This window comes from Serinus canaria, chromosome 8, assembly GCF_022539315.1.
Source record: "Serinus canaria isolate serCan28SL12 chromosome 8, serCan2020, whole genome shotgun sequence".
Lineage (NCBI taxonomy): Eukaryota > Metazoa > Chordata > Aves > Passeriformes > Fringillidae > Serinus > Serinus canaria.
This window is the reverse complement of record NC_066322.1, coordinates 16,460,122-16,483,631: the sequence shown is the minus strand read 5'-3', so window position 1 is coordinate 16,483,631 and position 23,510 is coordinate 16,460,122. Positions and strand designations below refer to the sequence as shown.

The following is a 23,510-nucleotide window of genomic DNA, read 5'->3' as shown; positions in this document are numbered from 1 at the left end:
TTGCAACATTTACTGTTTAGTCCCTTTCAAGCTATAGTCCTTGGTTGCCACAAAGTTACTTGCGGGCTCTAGCTAGGTTCAGATAAGGTGAAGAATTATTCATGTCTTAGTTTTAATAAAGACACAGTCAGTGCAGTGGAAATATGTTCAGTCCTCTTAGAGTTTATATTGCACAGCTATCTAGGAAATAAGCTATTGGTGCCACCACCAAATAGCTGTAATTGAGCAAAGCAGTAAGAGTTGAGCTGAGCAATCTGCTTCCAGTCTCCTGAAAACTGAGATCTGGTCAAACAGCCTCAGCTTCTTGAACAGAACAAGATATTCTACTGTTGTCATATGAACATGCACTTTACGTGCACTTGCAGACACAGTCTAGAGTCAAGACTATTCTGTTATTGCTCTCTTATGTAATTAGGCAATCCTTAAGTCTTCTTTTAGTAATGTTTACAACTGTTCTATTAAATAAAAAGTAGTGATGCTGAAGTTTGCTACTGATAGGCAGTGTGTATGTTAACTGGCTTGCTACCCACAAGAAGCAATGTAGTTGTTTAAAATTGCAAAGAGCGTGGAAGTGTTCTGCTGAATTCACCTGCTAGTTCCATTAGGCATTTCCCTTTATTTCAAATGTGTTTTCAGAAAGAAACAGCCTGACTAGGAGATAACAAATGCTCAAAGAATGATAAAGACTGTATGGAAACAGCATAGTATGGGCATCTCAAACCATATTGATAACAATATATCTGCCTAGGTGCAATCTTTGCAATAAGACAAATTACTGATTTCTGCAGCTCCTAACTTGTTTCAGTATTTCTGCCAAATTTCCCCACATCCTACCAGTGAATATATAGCTCCAATTACAGCCTATGGAAATTGCCACTTCTGACTTGGATTAGCTGAGAGATTCCTGTTGAAAATGTCATGTATGCAAAACCAAATCAGGAACACTTTGTTCACAAATGAGTAGCAGTTGTCTTCTTTCCTTCCAATGAGCATCTGCTAATTTATGTTTGCACCTGGATCATTGTTGCCTGTGAGGATAGGTGACAAGTGTCTTGTTGCCTGTCATCAATACCAGCTGCAAGCCTCTCCTAAAGGTAATGTTCTCTAATAAGTGGCAGGAGTAAAATTCAGTTGGAGGGCCATAAAAGTTCTGTCTGTTTGAATAGTGAAGTGTTATGATTTTGCAATAACTGACTTACTGTTCAAGTGATAGCAAATGAGATTAGATGGCAAGGGTTATTTCCTAAACTTTTGTGGTTTTAAAGTATACAAATAGAATAAATACAGATACTGAATAATCGTATAAATAAAATATGCAGAACTCCTTATCCAGCTGACTACAGCTCTTCTAGTGATAAAAGTCAATTACTGAACATACAGCAGTTTCAGACTTGGTTATACACTGACTATCCTAGAAAGACAGCCCAGGACAGGTTCTTCAGAATATTCTGCTTTTTCTCCAAGTCTTCTGGCAAATAAATTACACTAATCTCTTTGCCTGTGTGTATTATAGCTTGAATATACATCAGAATAATGACAAATCATTAACATAATAGACAGTATATATAACAATATGTCAACAAATAAAACATGCTAATTGTGCTAGACACCATGACCTTTTTTTCATTACCTTCTAACAAACATTGCTTAGATTTGCTCTTGCATGCAGGCTGGAAAAGTTCAATATGAATACTAAAAGCATAAGGTAAAAAGCATGTAAACGCTTTGAATTGCACAGTACTGCACAAGTGACTGAAATTTCTGGTGCCCCACTATGAAAACTAGAATTCCTATGAGAACATTTGCATAGTCTATGTTCTGTAACTATTGTTCAACTGTTTTCTGTTCATAATGGAGGTACATTCTGGGTCCGCTCCTTCCCAAAGCTGGAATCCCTCTTTCATTCCAGCCTTCAACACCATAGCCTACCATCACTTTCCCTCCCCAGTTTGTGCTCACAGTGATCATTTTCTAATCTGCTCTGGGAGCAGAAGTTTCTTTGGTTTCCCCAGCAATCAAAAAAATTGCAATCAAAATCACTGAATAATTTCTGACATATTTACAGCATTTGTTTATGCCACAAGGAGGACCACAGAAAAGGTAGTGATAAGATGCTGGGGGAAAAAAATAAACAACAAGCAACGCGTTAAAAGTAACTTTTAAAAAGTCTTACAAATGTAAAGACACACTTCCCAAGGGAATGCACAGTGCTACAAGTTCTAACAGCTTTTCATAGTGGAGCGGTTCTGCCTAACTGTGATCCCAAGTTTTATCACTTTAAAGTGGGTATAAATTCCCCACAGTATCATCCTTTTTGCTGTCTTCTCCCAGTCCTGACTCCCCCACACAGGAAACTGCTTCTCCTCCCCTCTGTACCAAGCAGCTAACCTGTCAAATCCTGTTCTTCAAACCCTTCCTCCTATTGCAAAGTGTCTCATCACTTCTGAACGCAAAGATCTCACCTCCAGCTTGACACTTTTGGTGCCTTATCTGATGTTTTAGCTCTAACGCTGACACCAGGCAGCTACTGTAAACCGTGCAGTAAGTTACATACACTGAGTAGCTCTTCGATCTTAAACACGACTGTAACATAATCCCACCCTACTTTAAACCCCTCCTTTTATTTATTTCTTCCCCTCTCTTGTCACTGTGGTATAACAATCATGTGCCATTGCATTCAAATGCATCTTACCAAGTTTTTATGTTTAACTTTGAATATCACACTCCCTTTGAGAGAAGCATTAGAGTAACTTCGTTAAAACCCAGCCTTACATTTCCCATGAATTACATCGCTGTGCCAGCTCTGCGCTTAGCGTATGGCTTTTCCACGCTGGACCACAGAGCACTTGGCATTGTCACACAGCTCGACACTGCACACGCAAGACCATCTCAATAGTTACTGAGCTGCGGCGCACAGGTCACACCGTAAACCAAGAATAAAAGCTAAACCTCTTCACCTTTGCTCGGCATGTTGATAGTGCAGACAGCAGCCCCTCTCCGGGTGGGAAGAGCCCAGGGACGATGGCTGTAGGAGGCTGCTGAGAGCTCCCCTCAGGGCTTCTCGCCTCGCCGGCCTCGCGCCACCGCCCGCGGGCACGTGAGGCAGCAGCCCGCGTGCAGGAGGCGGCCCCGCGCCCGGCCCCCGCTACCTCCGGCCCGTGCCGGGCCCCGCGGGCAGAGCGGGCTGTGTAAGCTGTGCCAGCCCTCACGGCCCCCGCTACCGCCGGCCCGGCCCGTGCCATGACCCGCGGGCAGAGCGGGCTGTGTAAGCTGTGCGAGCCCTCACGGCCCCCGCTACCGCCGGCCCGGCCCGTGCCATGACCCGCGGGCAGAGCGGGCTGTGTAAGCTGTGCGAGCCCTCACGGCCCCCGCTACCGCCGGCCCGTGCCATGACCCGCAGCCACGTCCCGGGCAAGGCTGCTGCTCGCGCACCTTCCCGTGACAGAGCCAAAAACAAAACTTCGCAGGTAGCTTCGGGTCATCCTCGGCACCGCTCAGTGGGCAGCGCCTGCGCCCCGCTTCCCCTGTCCTCACCGGCGGCGTGAAACAAATCGCCCCTCCAGCCGAGATCCGGGAAAGCAGAGGATGTGCTTCAGCACGAGCTAGTTTTGCAAAACACGAAACGCAGCCAGTTTCGTACCATTTCTCATCTAATCGTTTGAGAAAGCTGACACCCCAGGAGCCGGAGGTGCGTTCCCCGTGCCCGTGCAGCACCCACGTTCAGACGAGAGATTATATGCTGGACTAAGCATTTGCTTTGTTCACTCGTTTGATTTATTTATTTCTGCTGAAGGGGTTTAACCTTCAGTAGGTGAGAAAGAGCCGTCCACAGGTGGGCTGAGCACAAGGGGCTCAGCAGGGTGCCTACCGCAGGACAGCCCCGAGAGGAGCCACTCGGCGCCCGGCAGCCCATCCCGCTTCCTGGAAGGCTGTAAGCACCCTCCGAACGGAGATCACCACGCTTTACAGCCCAGAGCAGCACCTGTACACATTTAAATTTACATATATAAAGACCAATGTGTATTTTATTGTAACCAGGTCATAATTATTTATGAGCGTTACTAGTAATTTAATGTGTTCTGGTGCTTTCATTACACAGTCAGAGACATGTGTAGCAAGGTAAACGAAAGAGCGTGAATTTATCATCCCATTTCAGAGGCAAACGAGAGAGACCGTTTTTGCAAAAGTGGGTCAACGAAGACGCATACACGAAATTACATCCAGTTGTTCTAATTTGGTTATTTATACTGATTCCAGCATTGATTCTTGAAGCTGAAGGCGTGCATGATCTTCGGAGTAATCAATCTAAGGCTAATGGCAGCAAGGCGACTGCGGTACACAGATGACGTAAGTAAAACTGCTGTGCCCAGCACCAGGAGCTTTCCGGCAAAAATGAAGGTATCAGTCGTGTTCTTCAGCTTCTTTTTGTGTCACGGTAAAGCATCACACAGTTGTTGGACAGTTTTACTCGAGGTGGTATTGGCTTGCTTAATTAGATTTTGGGAAGTCAGGCTAGTCCTGTGAACAGCAGGGGCTTACAAGCACCAAGTGGCTAATTTTTCTGTAAATGCTTCGGGACTGGTAGTGAAAAAAAAAGCATCTGGTCTCAAAGCCAATATACTCCTGAGCGTGAAGGAGGCTGAAGTTTTTTTTCTGTCGTTTCTGAACGCGAAATGGTGTTAAACTTCGATTCGCTCACTGCAATGTCGCTCTTAAGTCGACCTTACAGTCATCGAAACGAAGTTACTGATGGCCTGAGATGTCTAAGAGCGAAGCCCAGAACCGCCTCAGAAAGATAGCGAAGACCTAAGCCTGACTTCCTGGCTGCGTTAGCAATCCGAGATCAGACGTGGAAAACTGTCTTTTGGGGTCGTGTGTGTGCACAAAACAAGGCGAACCCTTTTCTTTTTGCAGAAGGGAGCAGGCTTCCCCATTGTGCAACGCAGGGGTCCCCACTGGTGCAGGATGCTGCCTGATGCGAACCCCGTTACCGTTCTCGTCGCCGGTGCCCACGGATCATCCCCGAGTTAGCACCTGAGCACCGGCACGCAGACTAGGAGGAGAGCAATCTCTCCCCACTTTGCCTGGCTCCGCTCCGCTTTCGACTTTGTGTTTGAATCGCTGTCAAGCAACAGTAGCCGGAGGGGGGGGGGGGGAAACGGGACGGGGGGACGACACCTCTCGCCTACCCCTTCCATATTTAACCATTACCTAAATGCGAAGGGAAATGAGCAAACCTCTAGGCTTGGGTCTTAAGGTATTTTCAGCGCCGTTGGGCGTATTTATCCCAGAAGAGTTTTCCACAACAAGTTATTTCAAGCCTAGGAAAGGTCTCCGTCTCCCAGGGCCCGGCCTTAGCCCCGATAACAACGCCATGCACGGCCCGATGGCGGCGGGAGGTGTGTTCCCCCACTGCCGGGCCAAGGGCAGAGGATGCGGCGCGCAGCGGGCAGGGCGAACGCCGGCTGCCCCTGCCCTCTGCCCGCCCGAATCAATCTGTGTTTTGAATCTGTGACTTGTTCTCGTTGCGGAAGTCGAAGGGGATCCAAGAATAGTTCAGATAGATGTGTGTAATTTCTAGAGCAGAACCCCGAGAGAAACGAAACGCCCGATTCCAGAATGACACTTCGATGTCACTTCAGCGAGCTCTGTGATGTGGAATACGGTAAGACGTTTTCATTTAAGGAAAACTGAGAGAGAAACAGAGGTGGGAACCACTACTGATTTGTGAGGCTTTGGCGCTTTTTGCTTTTTTTTTTTTTTTTTTTTTTTTTGCAGAAGCTCCTAACTAACGCTCAGGAAGTGGAATTTGTGGTTTAGGGGGCCGAGCTCTGAAGGAGTTGAGAGAGACAGAAAAGTTAAAAAAAAAAAAGCAAACTCAAGCACCATTACTCCTTAAAGGGAGACTAAATTTAAATCACACAAATTAGCAGGCTGTCGCGCATACCCCGTCCGCAGCCCAGCTTTCTTCGGCCCTCCAAATGGGTAAGGGTTCTCTCTTCTCTCGCCTCGCGTGGGCAGCTGCCGGCGGGCGGGCTGGGGCGGCAGCGACCCCTCTCCTCTCGGCTGGGACCCCGCGCCGCTCCGGCCCTGCCTTAGCCGCGCGGTCCGGCGCCAGCCCCGCGCCCCCGCAGTGACGGCCGACGGGCGGGTGCGGCCAGCGGGAGCCAGGGCAAACGGCGACCAGGTGGGCTGCGGGACTCGCCTTCCCACGGGCCCGGCACCTGCCTGGCCAGCTCCGGCCTTGGGAAGCGGCGGCGCCTCCACGGCGTGACTTTTGGAGGGAAACACGCGGCAGGAGAGGCGCCGGCGCCCGGAGCCCCCAACGGCTGCGGCGGCCGTCGCTGTCGGGGCGCGGGTGGGTAACGCGTTATCGGGCCGCTTTGATTTCTCTGCCCCCTCGGTGCGGGCCCGCTGGCTGCTAGCCCCTGCTCAAGGATGAACGCAGGCACAGGTGGGTCCGGGCAGCAACGCTCCCACCCGGGGGCGGCGCCTCCCCGGCAGCGCTGAGCAACCCTGCCCCTGCCGGGCGCGGACGGGCCGGAGCTTTGTGGCGCAGCCAGTGCCGCCATCTGCGGGGCAGTTCCTGGACCCCACCTGGTGGGCTGGGGCTCTTCCCTCTCTTCCCCGTTTGCAACCCTCCGAAGGCCCCCCAGTCCCCCAAACGAACTTGCATAAAACTCGCAAAGTCAAGTGTAACGGCAGAAGGGGCCCGGTGCTGTGTGGGTTTAAATGAACCTCTTCGGCCTTTCCCCGAAGAGTGGGCTCGGGGTAGTTTAGTTTAACCCGGTCCCCCCCGACTCTCGCAGGAGATTTCCCACCTTGTCTCCTTTCCCCGCCCCGGCTTTCAGTGCTCGCAGCTGCAATGTGGCGCGGCGCCGACAGCTGCGGGCTGGAGGAGAGATTCCGTTTTGTTCGTTTTCGTGTTATCGTGGTTCGCGCGGGATGCGTGAATCAGTCCCTCCGACAGCAACAGCCTCTCAGGCGCCAGGTTTAGGCTGTCGGGTTTGCAACGGCTCCCCCTCCCATCCCGGTAACAGCTCCGCGCCGGCCAGCCCGTCCAGGGTGGTGGGATGTGATAAGCTGTTTCGTAGGGGAGAGTGCTTGGCGCTGCTTCTGCCGTGGCTGCCAGCGCAGGGGCAAACACGGAGGCGCGGTGTGCCCACTTGGAGGGACGGGATAACACCCGACCGCACCCCCTAGCTCACTCAGCCCCCGCTCGTCCGAAGAACGGTGCCCAGCTGCTGTTACTGCCTGCTCCCCGCAATCCGGCAGTGGCTGTCGGAGAGTGTCCGGGGCGGCCCCAAGGCCACGGTGGAAAGCGGGGGGGGCGGGGGGGAGGGGTGGGGGTAAAAGGCGTTGGCTGGTGGTGGTTGGAGGCTGAGTTATCTGCACTCCTGGAAGAGGGGGCGAGGCGAGTGGGGCTGGGGGCGGTGGCCGGAGCCACCTGCGCGCTGCCACCTGGCACGCCGCCCCTAGCGAGCGGCCCCTCCTTGCCGGCGCCCCCGGCCTCACCGGCGGGCGCGTCGCCTTTCCGCAGGTCGTCTCCCCGCCGCCGCCCCGAAGGAGTTTCGGGGGTGACGCCCGCCGCCGCCGCCGTGCCCGGCGCTTAGAGAGGGAGCGCGGCCGCGCCGGCCGTGACAGCACCCCACCATGCCGAGGTCCTTCCTAGTAAAGAGCAAGAAAGCGCATAGCTACCACCAGCCTCGCTCCGCTGACGAGGACTACAGCCTGCGGCTGGAGACGGTGCTAGCCCAGATCTGTGCAGGTAGGAGTCCCTCTGTCGCATCCTCACTCGGAGACTGCCCACCCGCCCGACATCACCTCGGTGCTCTCGGCACCGGGCGGTCGCTCAGCAGCCCCTGCGGGACGCCGGAGGGGCTGACGCGGGCTTGGAGAGAGTCGGGCATCAAACCTTGGTGGGAGCGGGCCGCGCGGGAGGTGGCTGGCTCCCACCACAGACCCACACTGAAGAATTCTCTCTCCTCCTTTGCCCTGCAGACCCCTGCAAGATCCCCGAGGACACGGAGCTGTGCCGCACCGCCCTGCCCGATCCGGAGCCTTCCCGGGGGCGGTTTTCCCCGGAATCCCACCTCACTGAAGCTGCCGATGGCACCTCCGAGTCAGCGCCCAGCTGCGAGGGCAGTGTTTGTGACAGAGTATCCGAGTTCGAGGATTTCTGGAGACCTCCTTCGCCCTCCGTCTCGCCAGGTAGGAACGAGGCGAGCAGCGCTCAGTGAGGGTTCGGCAGCATGTCCGTGCCCGTGCCGTGGGGCAGTGGACCATGCATCTCATGGCTATGCGCCACCACCACAAACGAGTATAAGGGACGGATTTGCTGTCCTTTTTTAAAATTATTACTTTCCCCCCAGATTTGCCAGAATCTGTTCCTTCCACTCGTTTTCGGGTTCCCTCTTTCGGGTTGCTTTTCCAGCCCGAATGGTGCTGCTGAAGGAGCAGCAGGTGACAGGCTAGAGCAGGAAAGTTGTCATGACATGGGGTGTTATTTTTTGATTTGTGATTAATTGTTAGAGGCAAGCCAGGTTATGTTTAAAAGGTCCTAGCATTCTCCTACAGGGTTGTGCCTACACAGAGTTTTTCAGTCTTTTTAGACAGTACAGACAATTTATATACCTGCAGTAAACAGAGCTGATTTTGTGTTTTGTACAACCTGCTAGACATATTCCTAATGCCCTTTCTTTTGCTATTTGGTTGGGTGGTTTTTTTTTTGTTTGTTTTGTGTTTTTGTTTCTTTGCATTTTTGTTTGGTTTGGGTTTTTTAAATGTTTATTTTTCTTTTCTAAAAACACATTTGTAAAAACCAGAGGGAAAAAAAAAACAATGATGGTCAGATTTAAACACCCCAAATCCAGGAAACTCACACTTATGGCTGCAGCGCCTGTCTCTAACTCTCTTGTCCTGCCTTTGATGTGGCTGGAGCAGTGGAAGACGCTGTCCCCAGCCTGGCACAAATACATATCTCGTTTAAAAATACAATGGTGTCGTTTTAGAACAAAAATATGTGTGTATATATATATATATATATATAAAACCACTTCTTATTGACTCGAATAAAAGAGACAGCTGGAAAAAGGACAATTTTTGTCTTGATGAAGGAAAAATTGTGTCAGCCTTACCGACTGACAGCACACGCCAGCAAAAAAATACTTAGTCCCGGTTTGCCACCCTTTCCCACTTCGTCTTTACAAAGTCCATGCATATGAATGGCTAATTGTAATGATTTGAATTTGCATTTTTAAAGCCTCATCTTCTTTCAAGAGTGCTAAGCTCTGTTATGGGGACATTCAAAACGCTGTCCAGCATCAGCCACAGGACACTTTCAGTCTGTGCAAATGACACACCAGACCAAATGCAGCATTGTTACATTACTCTTCTGGTAATATTTCTGCACAGACTGTAGCAATGTGTGTAATTTTTGTTCTAAAGAATTTTTCCTGCTCCTCCTTTCCCAAATAACTACAATTTCTGCACAGGAAACAGACCGTTTTCACGGTGTGTCAAAAAGATAGATGTAAACTAGAGCAGATATTTTATCAGGTCTGCTCTGCCTTTTCCTCCTTCCATCTCATTTCTTTCCTCACTGTGGGATTCATCAGCTTCTGGCCATCCATCAGGCTGTCCAGGGAAGATAACTTTACAAAGTGAGGATGATGTCCCCAGATCAAGATTCTTTAGGGTGGGGTGGGCAATCCTGGGGCTGTCTGATCCCCATTCACAGGAGGTTTGGGAAGGTATACTCCCAGGTAGGTAAGAGCTTTATTAAATGAATCTCAGTGCATATAGAGAGATGCTGTTATATTAATGATGAAGGCAGTGGAAACAGGATTAGATAGTTTGGCTTCCTCCCACAGCTCACCTCCTCCAGCCCCTCTGCCTTCCAGCTGCTTTGTTAGATTCAGTGCAAAGCCGGAATTTGTTTCTAGGTCACTTCTGCAAGATGCAGTGGTAAAAGATTGTGTTCCTACAATTGTGTTTGGATGGGGCACAACTTTTGTGCTTTGCCAGGCAGAGCAGGTGAAAAATAATGGTTCTCAATCATGCTGAAGGCATGTGTGTTGAGTAGTACTACCACTCCTGTATCTCTAGAAGTGAACATAGGTGCAGGTTGCACCTCAATATGCAGTGAAAGCTGTATTTATTTCTCTTTTGTCTTTTTGCTGTGCTGCTGATATAGGCAGTCATACAACACACGGGCATAATACCTGTTAACTCCATCAATGCAAATCACTTTATTTAATCTCACTTTCTACATGTGTGTAATCACACGCATGTGCATATGCAGAAGGTGGGAGCTCAGTGCAGCAGTATTAGTAGCTCCTGATGAGCCTGTTGATGCTGCAGAAGGAGAAAGACTTTTCCTGGGTATAATGGACTTGTGCAGAAATGTGGTGTTTTGTGTAAGAGGATGCTCCAATCTTTTTTTGCTGTGCATATCAATCTGCTCCCAACAATTTAAGGTTGAGCTTGTCTCGCCTTCAAAAACAAGCACTGATTTTTTCCCTCCCAGATGTAATCTCTATAATGGCTGCACAGAATTTCCAGGAAAAAGAGGGAGAATATTTCTCTGTGTCTCTGCTCCCCCCTAGATGCTGTGGAGAAGAGGCACATACAGAAATGCCTTGCAGTGTGGGAGAGCAGAGTTTGGAGGTTGCTTTGCCACTGGGCTTGAATAGCCTGAGTATACTGTGAGGAAATAACCTGCATTTGTGCTTGAGAGGGCTCTAAAGCATGTGAGGTGATGGAAGGAACATTGCATGCAAACTGATCTGTGGTGCAATGTTCACTGTATACTGTATTGCCAATTCCAAGGGCTCAAAAATCAGGTCAGCGTTCCCTCTCACTCAATGAGCTGGCTCAGAAATCAAGATTGTAAGTAATACCTTATGGATATTCAGTTCTAGTGTTGAAATATTGAGGGTTTATGTTTTCATGCTTTTCTTACCATTTGAGCTATAAGTTGACTTTAAAAGGAAAAAAAAAAAATTATAACAAGAACAAACAAAAGCAAAGCTGAGGGCCTGATGAAATCATGCTATTTCAAGAGCTGGGACTTTAAGATAGGTTTGAATTTTGTGATAAAATCATGAGAGATGGCAACACTGAAACTGGTTGCAAAGACACAAGATAGATGATGCGATGCTGACCACAACTTTGCAGTCAGTGCAGAACAGGAAAAATCATGCTGAACACCATGTCAGCTAATTTGATTTCATCACTCTCTTCAAATGTCCCAGCTGGTATGTGTGCATATATTTCCAACCAAAAGATTGCTAATTTCAGTGGAAGAATTTGAGACTGTCAACATCTGAAATTATGTAAAAGATAGGAAAAAGTCATTCAAACTCAATTTTAACCTCATTTCCTACTGCCTTCTGTAACCCCTCAGTGACAACTTGCCTATACAAATGGATAGCCTAACACATTGTGCCTTCCTTGCCTAGTCCACCCCCATTTATCTTGGTTTTTTAAGGGCTGAAAAAGTTGTGGGAGCTGACATGAATAAGTAAGAGGTTCATTGTGGGTGGACAAGTTTCTGGTTAGAGGAGGTTACTCTGGAAGCCCAAGCTATAAGGGAAGCCAATATCTCTATGAAGGCATCAGCATTTCAGTAGTTAATTGATTCATCTCTTCCTTGGCTCACTAAAACTGTTGTCCAGTGGAGACATTTGACTCTCCCAGTGCTGCTGCCTCTTATGATAAGGAGTGAAAGCAGTGCACCTCAGGCATTAATCAGCATCTCTGGCAGACACTTGAGGTCTGGTGCCTCATGTTCCATCCCAGTTGTGCTTTCCTCCATGTGAGGCTCCTTAAGCAGTAGTGCCTTTAGAGATTCCTCTCAAGGGCTGTGCTTCTGCCATTGGATAAGACTCTGCTCTGGGCTCCCAAGTGTGACTCGTGCCCACTACATTGGTCAGATGCCACAGCTGAAGACAAGCCTCTTAGAGCCTGCTGAAGCCATTTGAGCTTGCCCTGGTGGAAATTTGTTTTGATTACAACTGCTAGGAAAATGGGTTTGTGTCTTCAGGTTTTGGTGTGGCCTGTCCCAATGATTTTACAAAGCACTGTGTTTTGGGTGGACTCAATTTTTTTATATGGAGAACCTCAGAGCAATCTGAAACAACCATGATTTTCTTTCAGATAAGTAATTTTTTTTCTGAAAAAGTGAAACATAACATGCAAGCATCTCAGAAGCTGTTACTTATTTATGTTATGATGTAGTATAGTTATGGTCAGTTGTGGCATGAAATTGAGAGACTAGATTTGGGCATTAAATTGTGCAACAAAGTTTCTTTATTTTGTTGCCCAGGTAAATCTCAGCACATTTGCTCTGTCTGGCACCTCTGTAATGTTATATATGCACACATATATATAATGTGTGTCTGTGTGTGTGATCTCCATCAGAGTTTAACATGTGAACTGTCAGCTTTGATGCCCATCTTGGGATATGTTTCTAAGAAGCTGCAGATAAAACTATAGGAAGTTGCAGACTGAGTTGTTTAGAGTCTTGCTAGTCAGATCAGTGTGTACACAAGAGGTACCCAGAGATGGAGGCAGACAAAATTGGTGCTGGCTTTAAATAATTTGGCTGGGACATTGGGTAAGAAGTTAGTACTGGACACTCAGATCCAAATAAGCAATATAAAATGTCCTCCCATTGAGATGAAAGGGCAGCCCCACAGTACAGTACAGGGGTCAGGCTCTAGACATAAGCCTAGGTGCTGAGACTGTTCTGCCTTATGATAGCATGAATTGTGAAGCACACCAATTCCTGTGCCCTTGTGTTTCCACAGCCTCAGAGAGATCTGTGTGTCCATCCCTAGATGAAGCACCCCCTTTCTCGGTGCCCTTCAAACCGTACATGTGGAACAGCCTGGGTGGCTCCGAGCTCAGGCACCTTGTGCAAAGCTACAGGCCCTGCCCGACGCTGGAGCGGACCTCAGCCCTGGGGCTCTTCTGCGACCGAGGCTCGGAGCCCGCCCTCTATGGTGCCGAGTGTAGCTCTTCCCTGGGACTGTATGGTGACTTCAGCTCCCCGGGCCCGGGGCTGTTTGAGCGGCCGCCAGCAGCAGCTCCTGGACTCTATGCTGAAACGCAGCCTGGACTGCAGCAGGAGAAGGGGCCAGGTGGCATCAAAGTGGAGTCTGACCTCTTGTGCCGCCCACTGCTCATCAGCACTGGCTCTTACAAGTGTGTCAAGTGCAGCAAGGTAGGGATCCCTTTCTCCCACACTGGATATTACTCCCCCCCAGCCCTTTCTCCCTGACAACCTTGACACTGTGTACTCTATTTTCTCAGGTCTTCTCCACACCACATGGCCTTGAGGTACACGTGCGCCGCTCACACAGTGGCACGAGGCCCTTTGCCTGTGACATGTGTGGCAAGACCTTCGGCCATGCAGTCAGCCTGGAGCAGCACAAGGCTGTGCACTCGCAGGTGAGAGCAGGCAGGCTGCTAGGATGGATGGCTGGGGGCCAGGGCCAGCTGCTCTATTCTGCTGGCTGGGGAGGCCACAAAGGCAAATACAAGGCAAGGAGGTAGGGACCTATACTGAGGAGGGGAAGAGAACGTGGGAGAGCTGCAGAGGGCAGTTGTAGGCGAAGAATATGGTGACAATCAGAGGAAAGGGTGGCTAGTTAGCGTGCAAAGGAGCTATCAGGTAATTAAAGAACACAGGCTTTGTTTCCATTCTTCAGACCTTGCATGGGTAGTCTGTATTAAGCAATGGGCACTTCTGGCACTCAAGAAGTAACAGAAAATAATAGATGTTCACTCTCAGAGCTGGAAATTGTAATGCAGACATTGGCTATTTTTTTAACAGCTAAAGCAACTCAGTGTGCTTTCTTCTGATAAAGCACTCCTCATTCTTTCTCCTCCCACAAAGAAGTGAGTCTTCCCTTGTTTGTAGTAATTTTTGTCAGTGCAGGGAACATCTAAACGACCATTCAGGTATAGGGCACTGACTTCACCGGTCTCGACACACTGAGTCACACACCAAAAGAATATGGTGGTTAATTTTGGTAGGAGGACTTGTAACATTTTCCACCTGCTGATACCATGCCTTATTTCCCCTTCCCCACCCACTTGACCCAGCAAATCTTCCTTCTTCAGATTGACTTTAGGAGGATAGAGTTACAGTTATGTTTTTTTACTCTTTATAATTTTGTGAGTGTGCAACCAGCAGAGCACACAATGAAGGGAGATATTTAATTATCCATGAAACAGTGGTGAAAAGAGCAGCATAATGTGTCCATGGAGGGGACACATTTTGGGGAGAATGCATTAAAAGCCAAATAAAGAAGGTGATTCTGTGAAAGTTTTGAAGAAAGCAAAGTAGGAAGAGGAAAGTGCAATTGAAGTGGAGGGATGTAAAGAAGAGATGATGTGTGGTATAAGAAACTGATGGAGAGGAGCGTGTGAGGGAGAGGTGAAAGATAGTAAGGTCTTCATGTATTTGGTTTTATATGCTAAAGTAGTAAGCTGAAAAGCTGTTTGTCCCAGGTGCTCTACATACCTTCCACTTGAATTTTAATGGAACTAAAAAAAGCAGTTAGTTGTTACCACGCCAGAACTCAGTCTACCAGAGGGATTTCCCAAGAGACCCAAGCAGCCCTTGGCACTCGCTTTCCTGTGTACAGTGGAGAGGTGGCCTCCGAACAGTGCTGCAGCTGTTGGGCTTCCCAGTAGAGTGATTGTGTCTCAGGCCTCTGATAAAGTGTGTTGGCAGACTCTGCCCAGTCCATTGGGGTTGCTCCCACCTGGCCATTCCTGCTGGCAGGAAAAGCTGTTCAATTAAATTTTAGTAGTGCACAGCACTAGGAGAGGATGCATTATCTTTTTTATCATGTGGTGCTGCTTTCAAGCCAGTGTTATCATCTGTGTAGGCCAGTCCAGCTCCCTGGAGGAGTGTAAGTTCTTGCTAATGCAGAAGGGGCAACACACATATGCTGCTGGGCAGTTTGTTGCTAATGGGATCATTGGTGTGATGTGTGTGTCTGTGATCATCTCTCTGCAGGAACGCAGCTTTGATTGTAAGATTTGTGGCAAGAGTTTTAAGAGATCTTCTACTCTCTCGACCCACCTGCTCATCCACTCAGACACACGACCCTATCCGTGCCAGTACTGTGGGAAGCGGTTCCACCAGAAATCTGATATGAAGAAACACACCTTCATTCACACAGGTCAGCCCTGCAACTGCTAGTGTCAGACCTAACATGAGGGCAGGTCTCAGAGGTTTCTCTGCAGCAGTCCATTCCTCCTCAGCTGGGACAGCACACACACCTTCCTATGCCTCTCACTGTCTTGCTGCTTTCATGTTATCTGAGCTGTACTTGGGCAAAGGAGGGTGATCTGGAGGAGGTTTAATGGACAGCAGCTGCAAAATAACCTACAAAAATCCTCGCAATCCAATCAATGTTCCCTTAATAGGATCCACCAATGTTTATTCACAGGGCTTTTGTGAAAGATTATTTGTATTGTAGAGTTTCATGTGGCTTGATTTACAGCTGAGGTCCCAGGAAAATGACAGGTGAATTTGATTACAGCATTGCTCTTTGCAGGATCTACCAATTTACTATAGGAACAATAGGAGTCTCCTCCTCTACATCAAACACTAAACTGGAGGACCTAGGTCTTAGTCTAAATATTTGTTCAGAGATTGTCTGCACTTCCACCTGGACTTTCTGAGAAATGGCTACCGTTTGATAGAGAATAGAAGGAGAGGTGCAGAGTTCTCAAGTTTCACTGTTACTAATAAACATGGAAACTAATATAAAGTGCAGGTGAATCACCAAAGGAAATTGTTTCAAAAATATCATTCAGTGAGAAGGCAGGTTTATCACAAATCATTAAAAGAATATCTTGCTTTTCAGACCTGCACCGTTCACTTGAAGTAGAGGGAGATGAATGTGTAAGATATGGAAGAACCTGTAGACATGAAATATCAGTTCTACTGGACAAACATATGGTTCAGATGACCAAAATCCTTTTTCCTGATAGTGGCCACTAGCAGATATAAAGGATGAAGCCTAAAAAGGGCAAATATGTAGAGAAAAGGCACTATATGTAGCACTGCTTGACTGTGATTTTCTAGGGAACAAGCAGTGAATAACAAATGTTACTTATAAAGATTTTTCATTGAAGGTTACTGGTTGAAAATGAACTATTTATGAAGTAATACAAGAAGTATCCTCTGAGTAACTTTTTCAAAATACTCTTGATTAAGTAGAATTTTAGACAAATTCTGAGTCAGATTTTTTTCTTGTGAGATCAGAAACTGTGCTTGGGCTTTTAAATTGCTAATATAAAAGCAGGTCTTTAACTGAATGAAGGGTTCCTTTCATATGCACCATATACTTGTAAAATGAGCCTTCAGACATTTTGCATTATTTTTTTGATTCTAAGAATCTGATCTTCAAACACCCAAAGAGTTTGTTTTTCCCAGCTAAAGCCAGTGGGCTCTGCAGGTGCAAAGCCACTCTCAAATCCGGCTTGGTATTGTGGTTGGGTTCCCATTTATTTGTTATTTGATAATAAAGAGTAGGAAAATATACTTAGATCCTGCTCCCACGGAGTTTTGTCACTACTCCTCTGCAGAAGTTCCAGAGGCTGTATTTATTCCCGTTTACATTATTTGCCTGCAGGAGAACTTCAGGGCTCTGACTGCTAGCACTGCAGTGTGGGGAACAGAGAGAGCAGATGTCTGGATGAGCCCTGCCCTTCAGGATTCACTTAATGGCCCTCATACCTCCCTTGGGGACAGACCCCAGATCACTGGGTTTGTTTCAACAACTTCTATCTACCTATTCCACCTGCCTTCATGCTGATGGTATAGTAATCAATGTCAGGCATTCATCACTTTTCCAGGAGTTCCTCATATTTCTAGGACACAAAGCCAGTTTAAACTTCACAGAGCCCATGCAGACAAATACACTCACAAGGTGTGGTGTCCTGAGAGCATTCCATGCTTCAAGCTCTTCTCAGGACTTTGCTGGGCTGATGGAGGTGCAGCCAAGTCCAGGCCTGCTCAGCTGCAGTAGAGGCTCAGCTTATGCTCTCTCTGGGGCTCCCAACATATTTGTAAAAATGACTTCTTAGGTAATCATATAAAAATCTCTTTGATAAGCTTTAAGTACCAGTGTATATTTGCTGTGGTCCCACGTAAGCAGCATGTTGCCTCTTTCACAGCTTCTCTCTTTCCCACCTTCTGCTTCCAGGTGAGAAGCCTCATAAGTGCCAGGTGTGTGGAAAAGCTTTTAGTCAAAGCTCCAACCTCATCACCCACAGTCGGAAGCACACAGGCTTCAAGCCCTTTGGCTGTGATCTGTGTGGCAAAGGCTTCCAGAGGAAGGTGGATTTACGGAGACACCGGGAGACACAGCACGGCCTGAAATGAGTCCAAACTACAATATGGAAAACGCTACAACACTATGAGAACAGACTCGCTTGGCTTCCCTGCTGGACCCGAGCTCTGTCCTGAACACAGACCCTGGCATTACCTTTCTGAACAGGAGCTCAAAGAGGAAAGAAGAGGACAGAGCCATGTGTTGACAGCTCAACCTGAATGACCGTGAAGGGGGAAAGTAAAGACTGGGGTTTTTCTCTTTCTCTTTCCCTCGTTGTTTCTGAAATAACACTGAAATACAAGCCTTTTAGATATAAAGCCTAATACTCCAAAGATGGATAAGCTATCAAATATCAGCAAGCTGGAAAATATTTCTCCCATGGCCATGATGAACCCCTTCAAGTTTTCAGCAGCTTGAATCAGCTGGCAGGAAAACATGGGTATAACAGTGTTTACATGGGGTAATGACAGAGAGCCATCAGCACTTGCCCTGGTTGAGTTCAGTGCTGAATGGGTTCACTCTTGGATGACTTCCTGTCAGGAAAATCTGGAGGATCAGGACTGTGCAGTTTGACATCTTGCTGGTTTTTAACCAAAGGTACAAGCTTGAATCTGATCCTGCTCTCACTTATTCTGGTGCAAATCAGGAGCTGCATTAACAGTTACAGAGGGGTCCTTTTTATCCTCCCTGAGCCATTTCTCTGTGCAAGGCCCAATTGCCAGTGTGTTTGAAACATGGAGGGTTATTTCTTCCTACATCCACTAGGGAGAAGGAAGCTTGTGAAAGACCAGTGGAAAAGCCAAAGCACAGAATTATGCCTTAGAACTAGAAACCAATCCAACAAGTGAACCTGCCTGAGGAGGGCAGGAGCACCAGGGAAGCACAGACTTTCTGTCTAGAACCATTACTGGCTTCTACACTCTGGGCTTGTTCTAATAACTGGAAAATAGCTACTCAATAGCATCAGTTGTATATTTGTTTTTTTTTTTTTTTTAATTTTTAAAGGGAAACTTTCTGAGGTGGGCAGGACTTACTATAAAAGTATAATTTACTTAATTTGCCTTAACAACTCTGCATGTACCTCAGTTAAAAAAAAAAAGCTGTTTTTACTTTGTTGACAAGTTTGTAAATGTCCTTATTTAGATTTTATGGAGTGTCTTACATTTCTTGATACATATTTATTAGAACAATGTTTTAAGTTAATAAAGTATCGAGGATGGTCCAGAGTGATTATTATTTAATATGTAACTGCACATTTGTGAATGTCAGCCACTACAACAATACACCACAGTGACTGTCAGGGAATCCAAGGAGGGAATGTAGGCACAAGGGCTGTAGTGATTAAAGAACACAGCTTCCATATTTATTTGTTCAATTCCTACTGATTCACACTTTTGAGGACAAGGGTATACCATGGCTTGGACTATCACTATAAAAGGATTTAGTGGTGCAAACTGCAGTTTTAAGGCTTTGCTTTGGAAATGTCGACAGCCAGAAGTCCCTGCTTAGCCCAGGAGCAACTTGAATGTCTCCCACAAGATTAGATGTCTGTGCCTGGGAGTTTGCAGGGACACCTGAGCAGCAGGTGCATCATTTATACTTAAGCCTGTTGGGACTCACAATATGGCCTTTTGCCTGCCTGCCTTGTCAGCAGGGCTGGCTCCATCTGGCAGTTGCAGCCCATACAAAAGAGAAGCAGGCGGATGATGGAGGGGTCTCTTGTCCTTTTCCCAACAGACATAGCATGGTAGCCTGGCTTTTTACACGTGCATGTAATCTTGTAATACTGCCCACACCAGTATATATTCCTGTTTCCAGCATTCTACATTTATTCTGGACAAACCCAGTGAGCAGAGTCGCCCTGTGCCCTGCTGGGCTGGCCCAGCCCTGAGGCACCCTTCCCACCCGAGGTTGGGGGACTCACCTGCCATGGTGCCAAGGAGGTCCTCCCTGTGCTTCTGCTTTCTGCCACCCTTGAGGACTTCGGTTGGCTCCCCACAGGGCTGCCCGGGCAGGCTGTGGCCGTGTCCCCGCAGGGCTGCCCCGACAGGCTGTGGCCGTGTCCCCGCGGGGCTGCCCCGACAGGCTGTCGCTGTGGCTGTGTCGCCTCTGGGCTGCCCCGGTAGGCTGTAGCTGTGGCTGTGTCGCCTCTGGACTGCCCGGACAGGCTGTGGCCGCGTCCCCTCAGGGCTGCCCGGGCAGGCTGTGGCCGCGTCCCCTCTGGGCTGCCCCGGCAGGCTGTGGCCACATCCCCTCAGGGCCGCGTCCCCTCAAAGCTGCGCTCTGCCCCTGGGGTGCCCCGGCCCGGCGCCTCAGGCCGAGCTCTCACTGGGCAGAAACGCGGCCACAATCACAGCAACCAGGCTGAAGGGATGTGGGACAGGCACCGCAGGAGGTGACAGGAGCTCTGAAGACCACATTAGACCCATCATGCTGGATTAATTAATGCGGAAGGACAGTGCCAGAGACTCGGAGGTTATGTGGAAGGCCTGTGATGCCCTGGGTCCCACCCAGGCCAGGGGAGGCTCCGAGGAGCCTCTGTGTCCCCAGGCTCAGCCCGTGGCACAGGCAGGCTTGGGGCTGCCCCAGCGTGATGCTCAGTATTTATTTTACAGGGAAGCTGTTGCTGTGGATGCAGTGAATTCTGGCCAGTGGTTCTGGGTATGGGTTGGCTGGGGTGCAGCTGTTGCCCGCAGTCCCTCTACCCTCAGGAAGAACTTTCCTGCCAGGCACAGCCTCCCTCCTTCCTCCCTCTGGGCAGGCCTTGCTCCAGCAGGCCCTGAGCAGGCTCAATTGTTGGTATTTACCTTTAAAACTACAATAGCAATGTGTGCTTGCCCCCTTGGAGCATCCTATTTCCAAACAGTGCAACCAGTGTGGTTTGAGTCTAGTGCTGCCCGTAGGGTGGGGTGGATGGCCAGGGAGGCAGTATGGACACAGCACAGGTGGCAAGAATGTTCTTCATGGGAAGAAACCCACAGGTGTTTTATTGGTTTGTGTCTCCTCCCAGAGCATGTTGCAGTTAGTGGTGTCTCAGGGCACAACTGTTGGGCTGCAGCTCAGATCCAAATCCCCTGAAATGTTTGTGTGTTGCTGCATGGGAGGGTGTTCCCATGTCCCCAGCCCTGCTTGCATGCTACCTGTGGAGAAAAGTCATGGCTTTAAGGTGGAGAATTGAAATGAAGAAGAGGAAAAGAAGATTTATCTGGGGAGAATCAGAACAGGCTACTGAGAGGCTGTGGAGCAAGTCTGAAGATTGGAAATATCTCTCTCAATGTTATTACTGTGTGCCATTAAAAATGTATTATGCATATTACATGACCCATTATTCATGAAGCAGGTTCCATACCTTTTGTTTGCCAGAGTAACAGTAGAAAGGGTAAGGAGAGACACTGGAGCACACCTTTGTTTCTTTCTGTAAATTTTTAATGACACCTCTAGCTAACCAGTTGGTGAAGCTCAGTTCCTGCATAAAAGTGGAAAGGCAGAGCTATCTACAGGACAACTAAACCTTTCAGAAGCTAATTTGAGCTTGTGTTCATCCACACCAACAATGATTAAATTACCTATCAAGTGTGCAGAGCTATCAGGATTCAGGGCATTGAAAAACAAGGTGAATTTATCTGATTGATTTAAAAGACATAGGTGGAACAAGTGGGTTATAAAAATAAAAGGTCTATTCTTTATAGATATTATAGAAGTACTTCTCTGGCAAGCTAAAGAACTTTTTACTTTGCTTCCAAAAGTTGTTTTGGCTGCACAGAAAACAAATTTATTAGTTGGAATCAAAATGCTTTATCCAAATCTGTTAGCAGGCTGAATTAATTCATGAGGCAGAAACAAAGTGCCTTATTAGGTTCCATCCGTATGCCAAGCAGAGATGTTTAAAATTAAAATATGCAAACATCAGCTGTGTTTTCTATACAGTCAGTTTCCAAAAGCTGATAGTAACACTCAGATTGGATATTGCAACACAAGTTAGAGAGCAGCTCTTCTGGGTCTTGCTCCTTCCTCAAGCAAAATTTTGTAGCAGTTGATGGGGGAGGGAGGAAGAGGTTTCTAGAATAAGCCTTGGGTGGAAGATTGCGAGACTTGGGCAGTTCTGCTTGCAAGCTGTGCTGCTGTTGCATGTTGACAAAGGTGTGCTCCTCGAGGCTCTGCATTTTCCACCTGTAAGAAAGAAAAACCAAACAGGTCAGTTGTATCAAATTTGTCTCCAGCATAACCCCAGTTCACATCAGGACTGGATTTTGCCTTTACTCTGTAAGATTTGGGTCTTACTCTAAACACTGATTTAGGTCTTACTCTAAAGTGAAACATAGCTCAGCATACAGCCCTTTGAGGAAATTCTGATTTAGAAAAGCACTGAAATATGCATGTAAGTCAATGGAGTGTGTCTCTAGCAGAGACCTTACTAGATGCCTGCTCAGAGTTAAAATTCCAGAGATTTTCCCTACTGAATCTTAGACCTTAGTCCATTGCCAAGCCACATCCTGTCTGTCTATTTTCACCTGCAGTGGAGGTGGCTTCTGAGAATGCCAAGGGTAATTTTTTTTTTTTAATTGTCAGTAGGCTAGTGGTAGTTTCCAGTATTTTTTCCTCTGAGTAATAGAGCAGTCTAAATAGATTTCAGGTATGTAAATATCTGTTATGCATTATAAGGTGTGTAAAATGATGGAACCAGATTTTAAACGTATTTGTGCATCTAAAGCTGCAGATACGTCTGAATGTGGATTGCATATGAGTATCTAGTTTTGTCTATGACTTCTTTACTGGGGGAAGAAAAAATGAAAAAAACCAAACACAGGAGTCTCAGAACATTTCTTGAGTCTGTGTCACACCAGTTTGTGATATGTACAACATATGGACTGTAAAGAGAGAGCGTGTAAATCTGAAGGAAATGCTTCACACATTATAAAAATGCTGGTCACACCTTGTTGGAATAATGTTGCCTAACGGATTTACCTGGAACATGTGATAAAGTTTTCAAATAAGTTGAGACCCAAACCACTTTTATATGCTTGTTTCAACATGCTGCTTCTCATCTACATTTTTTTTTTTTTAAGTAGAGGTGACATGACAAAAGAATATTGAATAAGGCAAACATAGAAGGAAAATAATGTAACAGGTACTGAAATTATTTTCTTTTAATACTGTGCAGCCAACTTTCTGACACATGTGGGATCCCCCAGCCAGCTGGATTCTACAGTGCATGGGGTGCATCCACCCCAGCTCATTTAGGCTCAGCTTCCCAAGGCACTGGCAGTTGCTGCAGTAGTGCTGGGCTCCTCTGCTCAAACAGCCCAGAAGGCAGCTCAGCTGCTGGCTCGTGCTGCCAGCTCCCTCTGTGGCACACGGAGGTGTGCCACAGAGGCACACCTCCGTGTGCCTCTGTGGCACACAGAGAGGTGGCTGCTCTGCCACTGCCCTGGCACTGGCTGGCAGGAGTGCAGCGCCACAGGTGTTGAAAATGGCCAAGATATTCCATTGATTTAGGTACTGTAATAGGACCAGCTGGCATTAAAGGGAAATTGTAATCCTCTGCGGTGACAGACAGTTCATTATGATACATAACTTATGTTTTACACTTTTTTTCCTCCTATGAATAATACATTTCCAAAGCTCACTGATACACTCAAGGGGTGAGTTCAAAGGGGAAAAAGAGGTATCATTGCAAAAAACAAGAAGCTAATCCCAATGTTTTTAGTATTTTGTGTAGGAAAGTTTGTGTTGAAGTGAAGAGCCGCAACAAAATTAATATTATTTTATTATGTGGTCAGCCAGAAAAGAATAGACATTACTTTGGTCTAAATTGCTTCCAAGGACTGCTAGCAATTAACTATAACTGATTTAAGCCAAGGGATCTTATGTTGCCTGTTATAGCTGCTAAATTCTCAATTTCACAGGCTATCACTCTGCCTCCACTACATGGACAGGCAGGCAGGAGAGTGAGACCCAAAAAGGGAATGGGTGAAAAATAGTCTTGATCCTCTTTATGTAGCTGTTCTAACTCTTTCAGGTGCTGCAGGAATGATGATTGCAGGTAGACGTCTCTTATTGCAAACCTGCAGTCAGGGAGCTTGGACCTTCTGGACCAGGATGCTCTTGCTCACACTGAGTAATAGTGAGTGTGAGTCAGGGTGCTGT

The 23,510-nt window shown here is 47.4% G+C and overlaps 2 protein-coding genes across 2 annotated transcripts in view; one reads left to right on the top strand and one right to left on the bottom strand.

Annotated features, from left to right (window-relative positions):
- Positions 1 to 7,545: 7,545 nt before the first annotated feature.
- GFI1 (growth factor independent 1 transcriptional repressor) lies at positions 7,546 to 18,587 on the top strand. The gene is made up of 6 exons (XM_050977375.1): positions 7,546 to 7,768; positions 8,002 to 8,211; positions 12,813 to 13,228; positions 13,318 to 13,455; positions 15,035 to 15,200; positions 17,235 to 18,587. The coding sequence occupies exons 1-6, from the start codon at positions 7,654 to 7,656 to the stop codon at positions 17,411 to 17,413; spliced, it is 1,224 nt and encodes a 407-aa protein (XP_050833332.1). The 5' UTR covers positions 7,546 to 7,653; the 3' UTR covers positions 17,414 to 18,587.
- A 2,501-nt stretch (positions 18,588 to 21,088) lies between these two features.
- RPAP2 (RNA polymerase II associated protein 2) overlaps positions 21,089 to 23,510 on the bottom strand; it is a 55,828-nt gene continuing 53,406 nt past the window's right edge. Inside the window, exon 13 of the mRNA XM_018912238.3 lies at positions 21,089 to 21,533. The gene's annotated coding sequence lies outside the window, so the exon portion shown is untranslated. The remainder of the gene's footprint in view (positions 21,534 to 23,510) is intronic.

What these genes read in the sequence shown, in the direction of transcription:
- GFI1 (XM_050977375.1), top strand. Translation starts at nt 7,654, where the DNA reads ATGCCGAGGTCCTTCCTAGTAAAGAGCAAGAAAGCGCATAGCTACCAC. An exon ending in TTCGCCCTCCGTCTCGCCAG is followed by an intron (nt 8,212 to 12,812) that starts GTAGGAACGAGG and finishes GTGTTTCCACAG; the next exon opens with CCTCAGAGAGATCTGTGTGT. An exon ending in AGTGTGTCAAGTGCAGCAAG is followed by an intron (nt 13,229 to 13,317) that starts GTAGGGATCCCT and finishes CTATTTTCTCAG; the next exon opens with GTCTTCTCCACACCACATGG.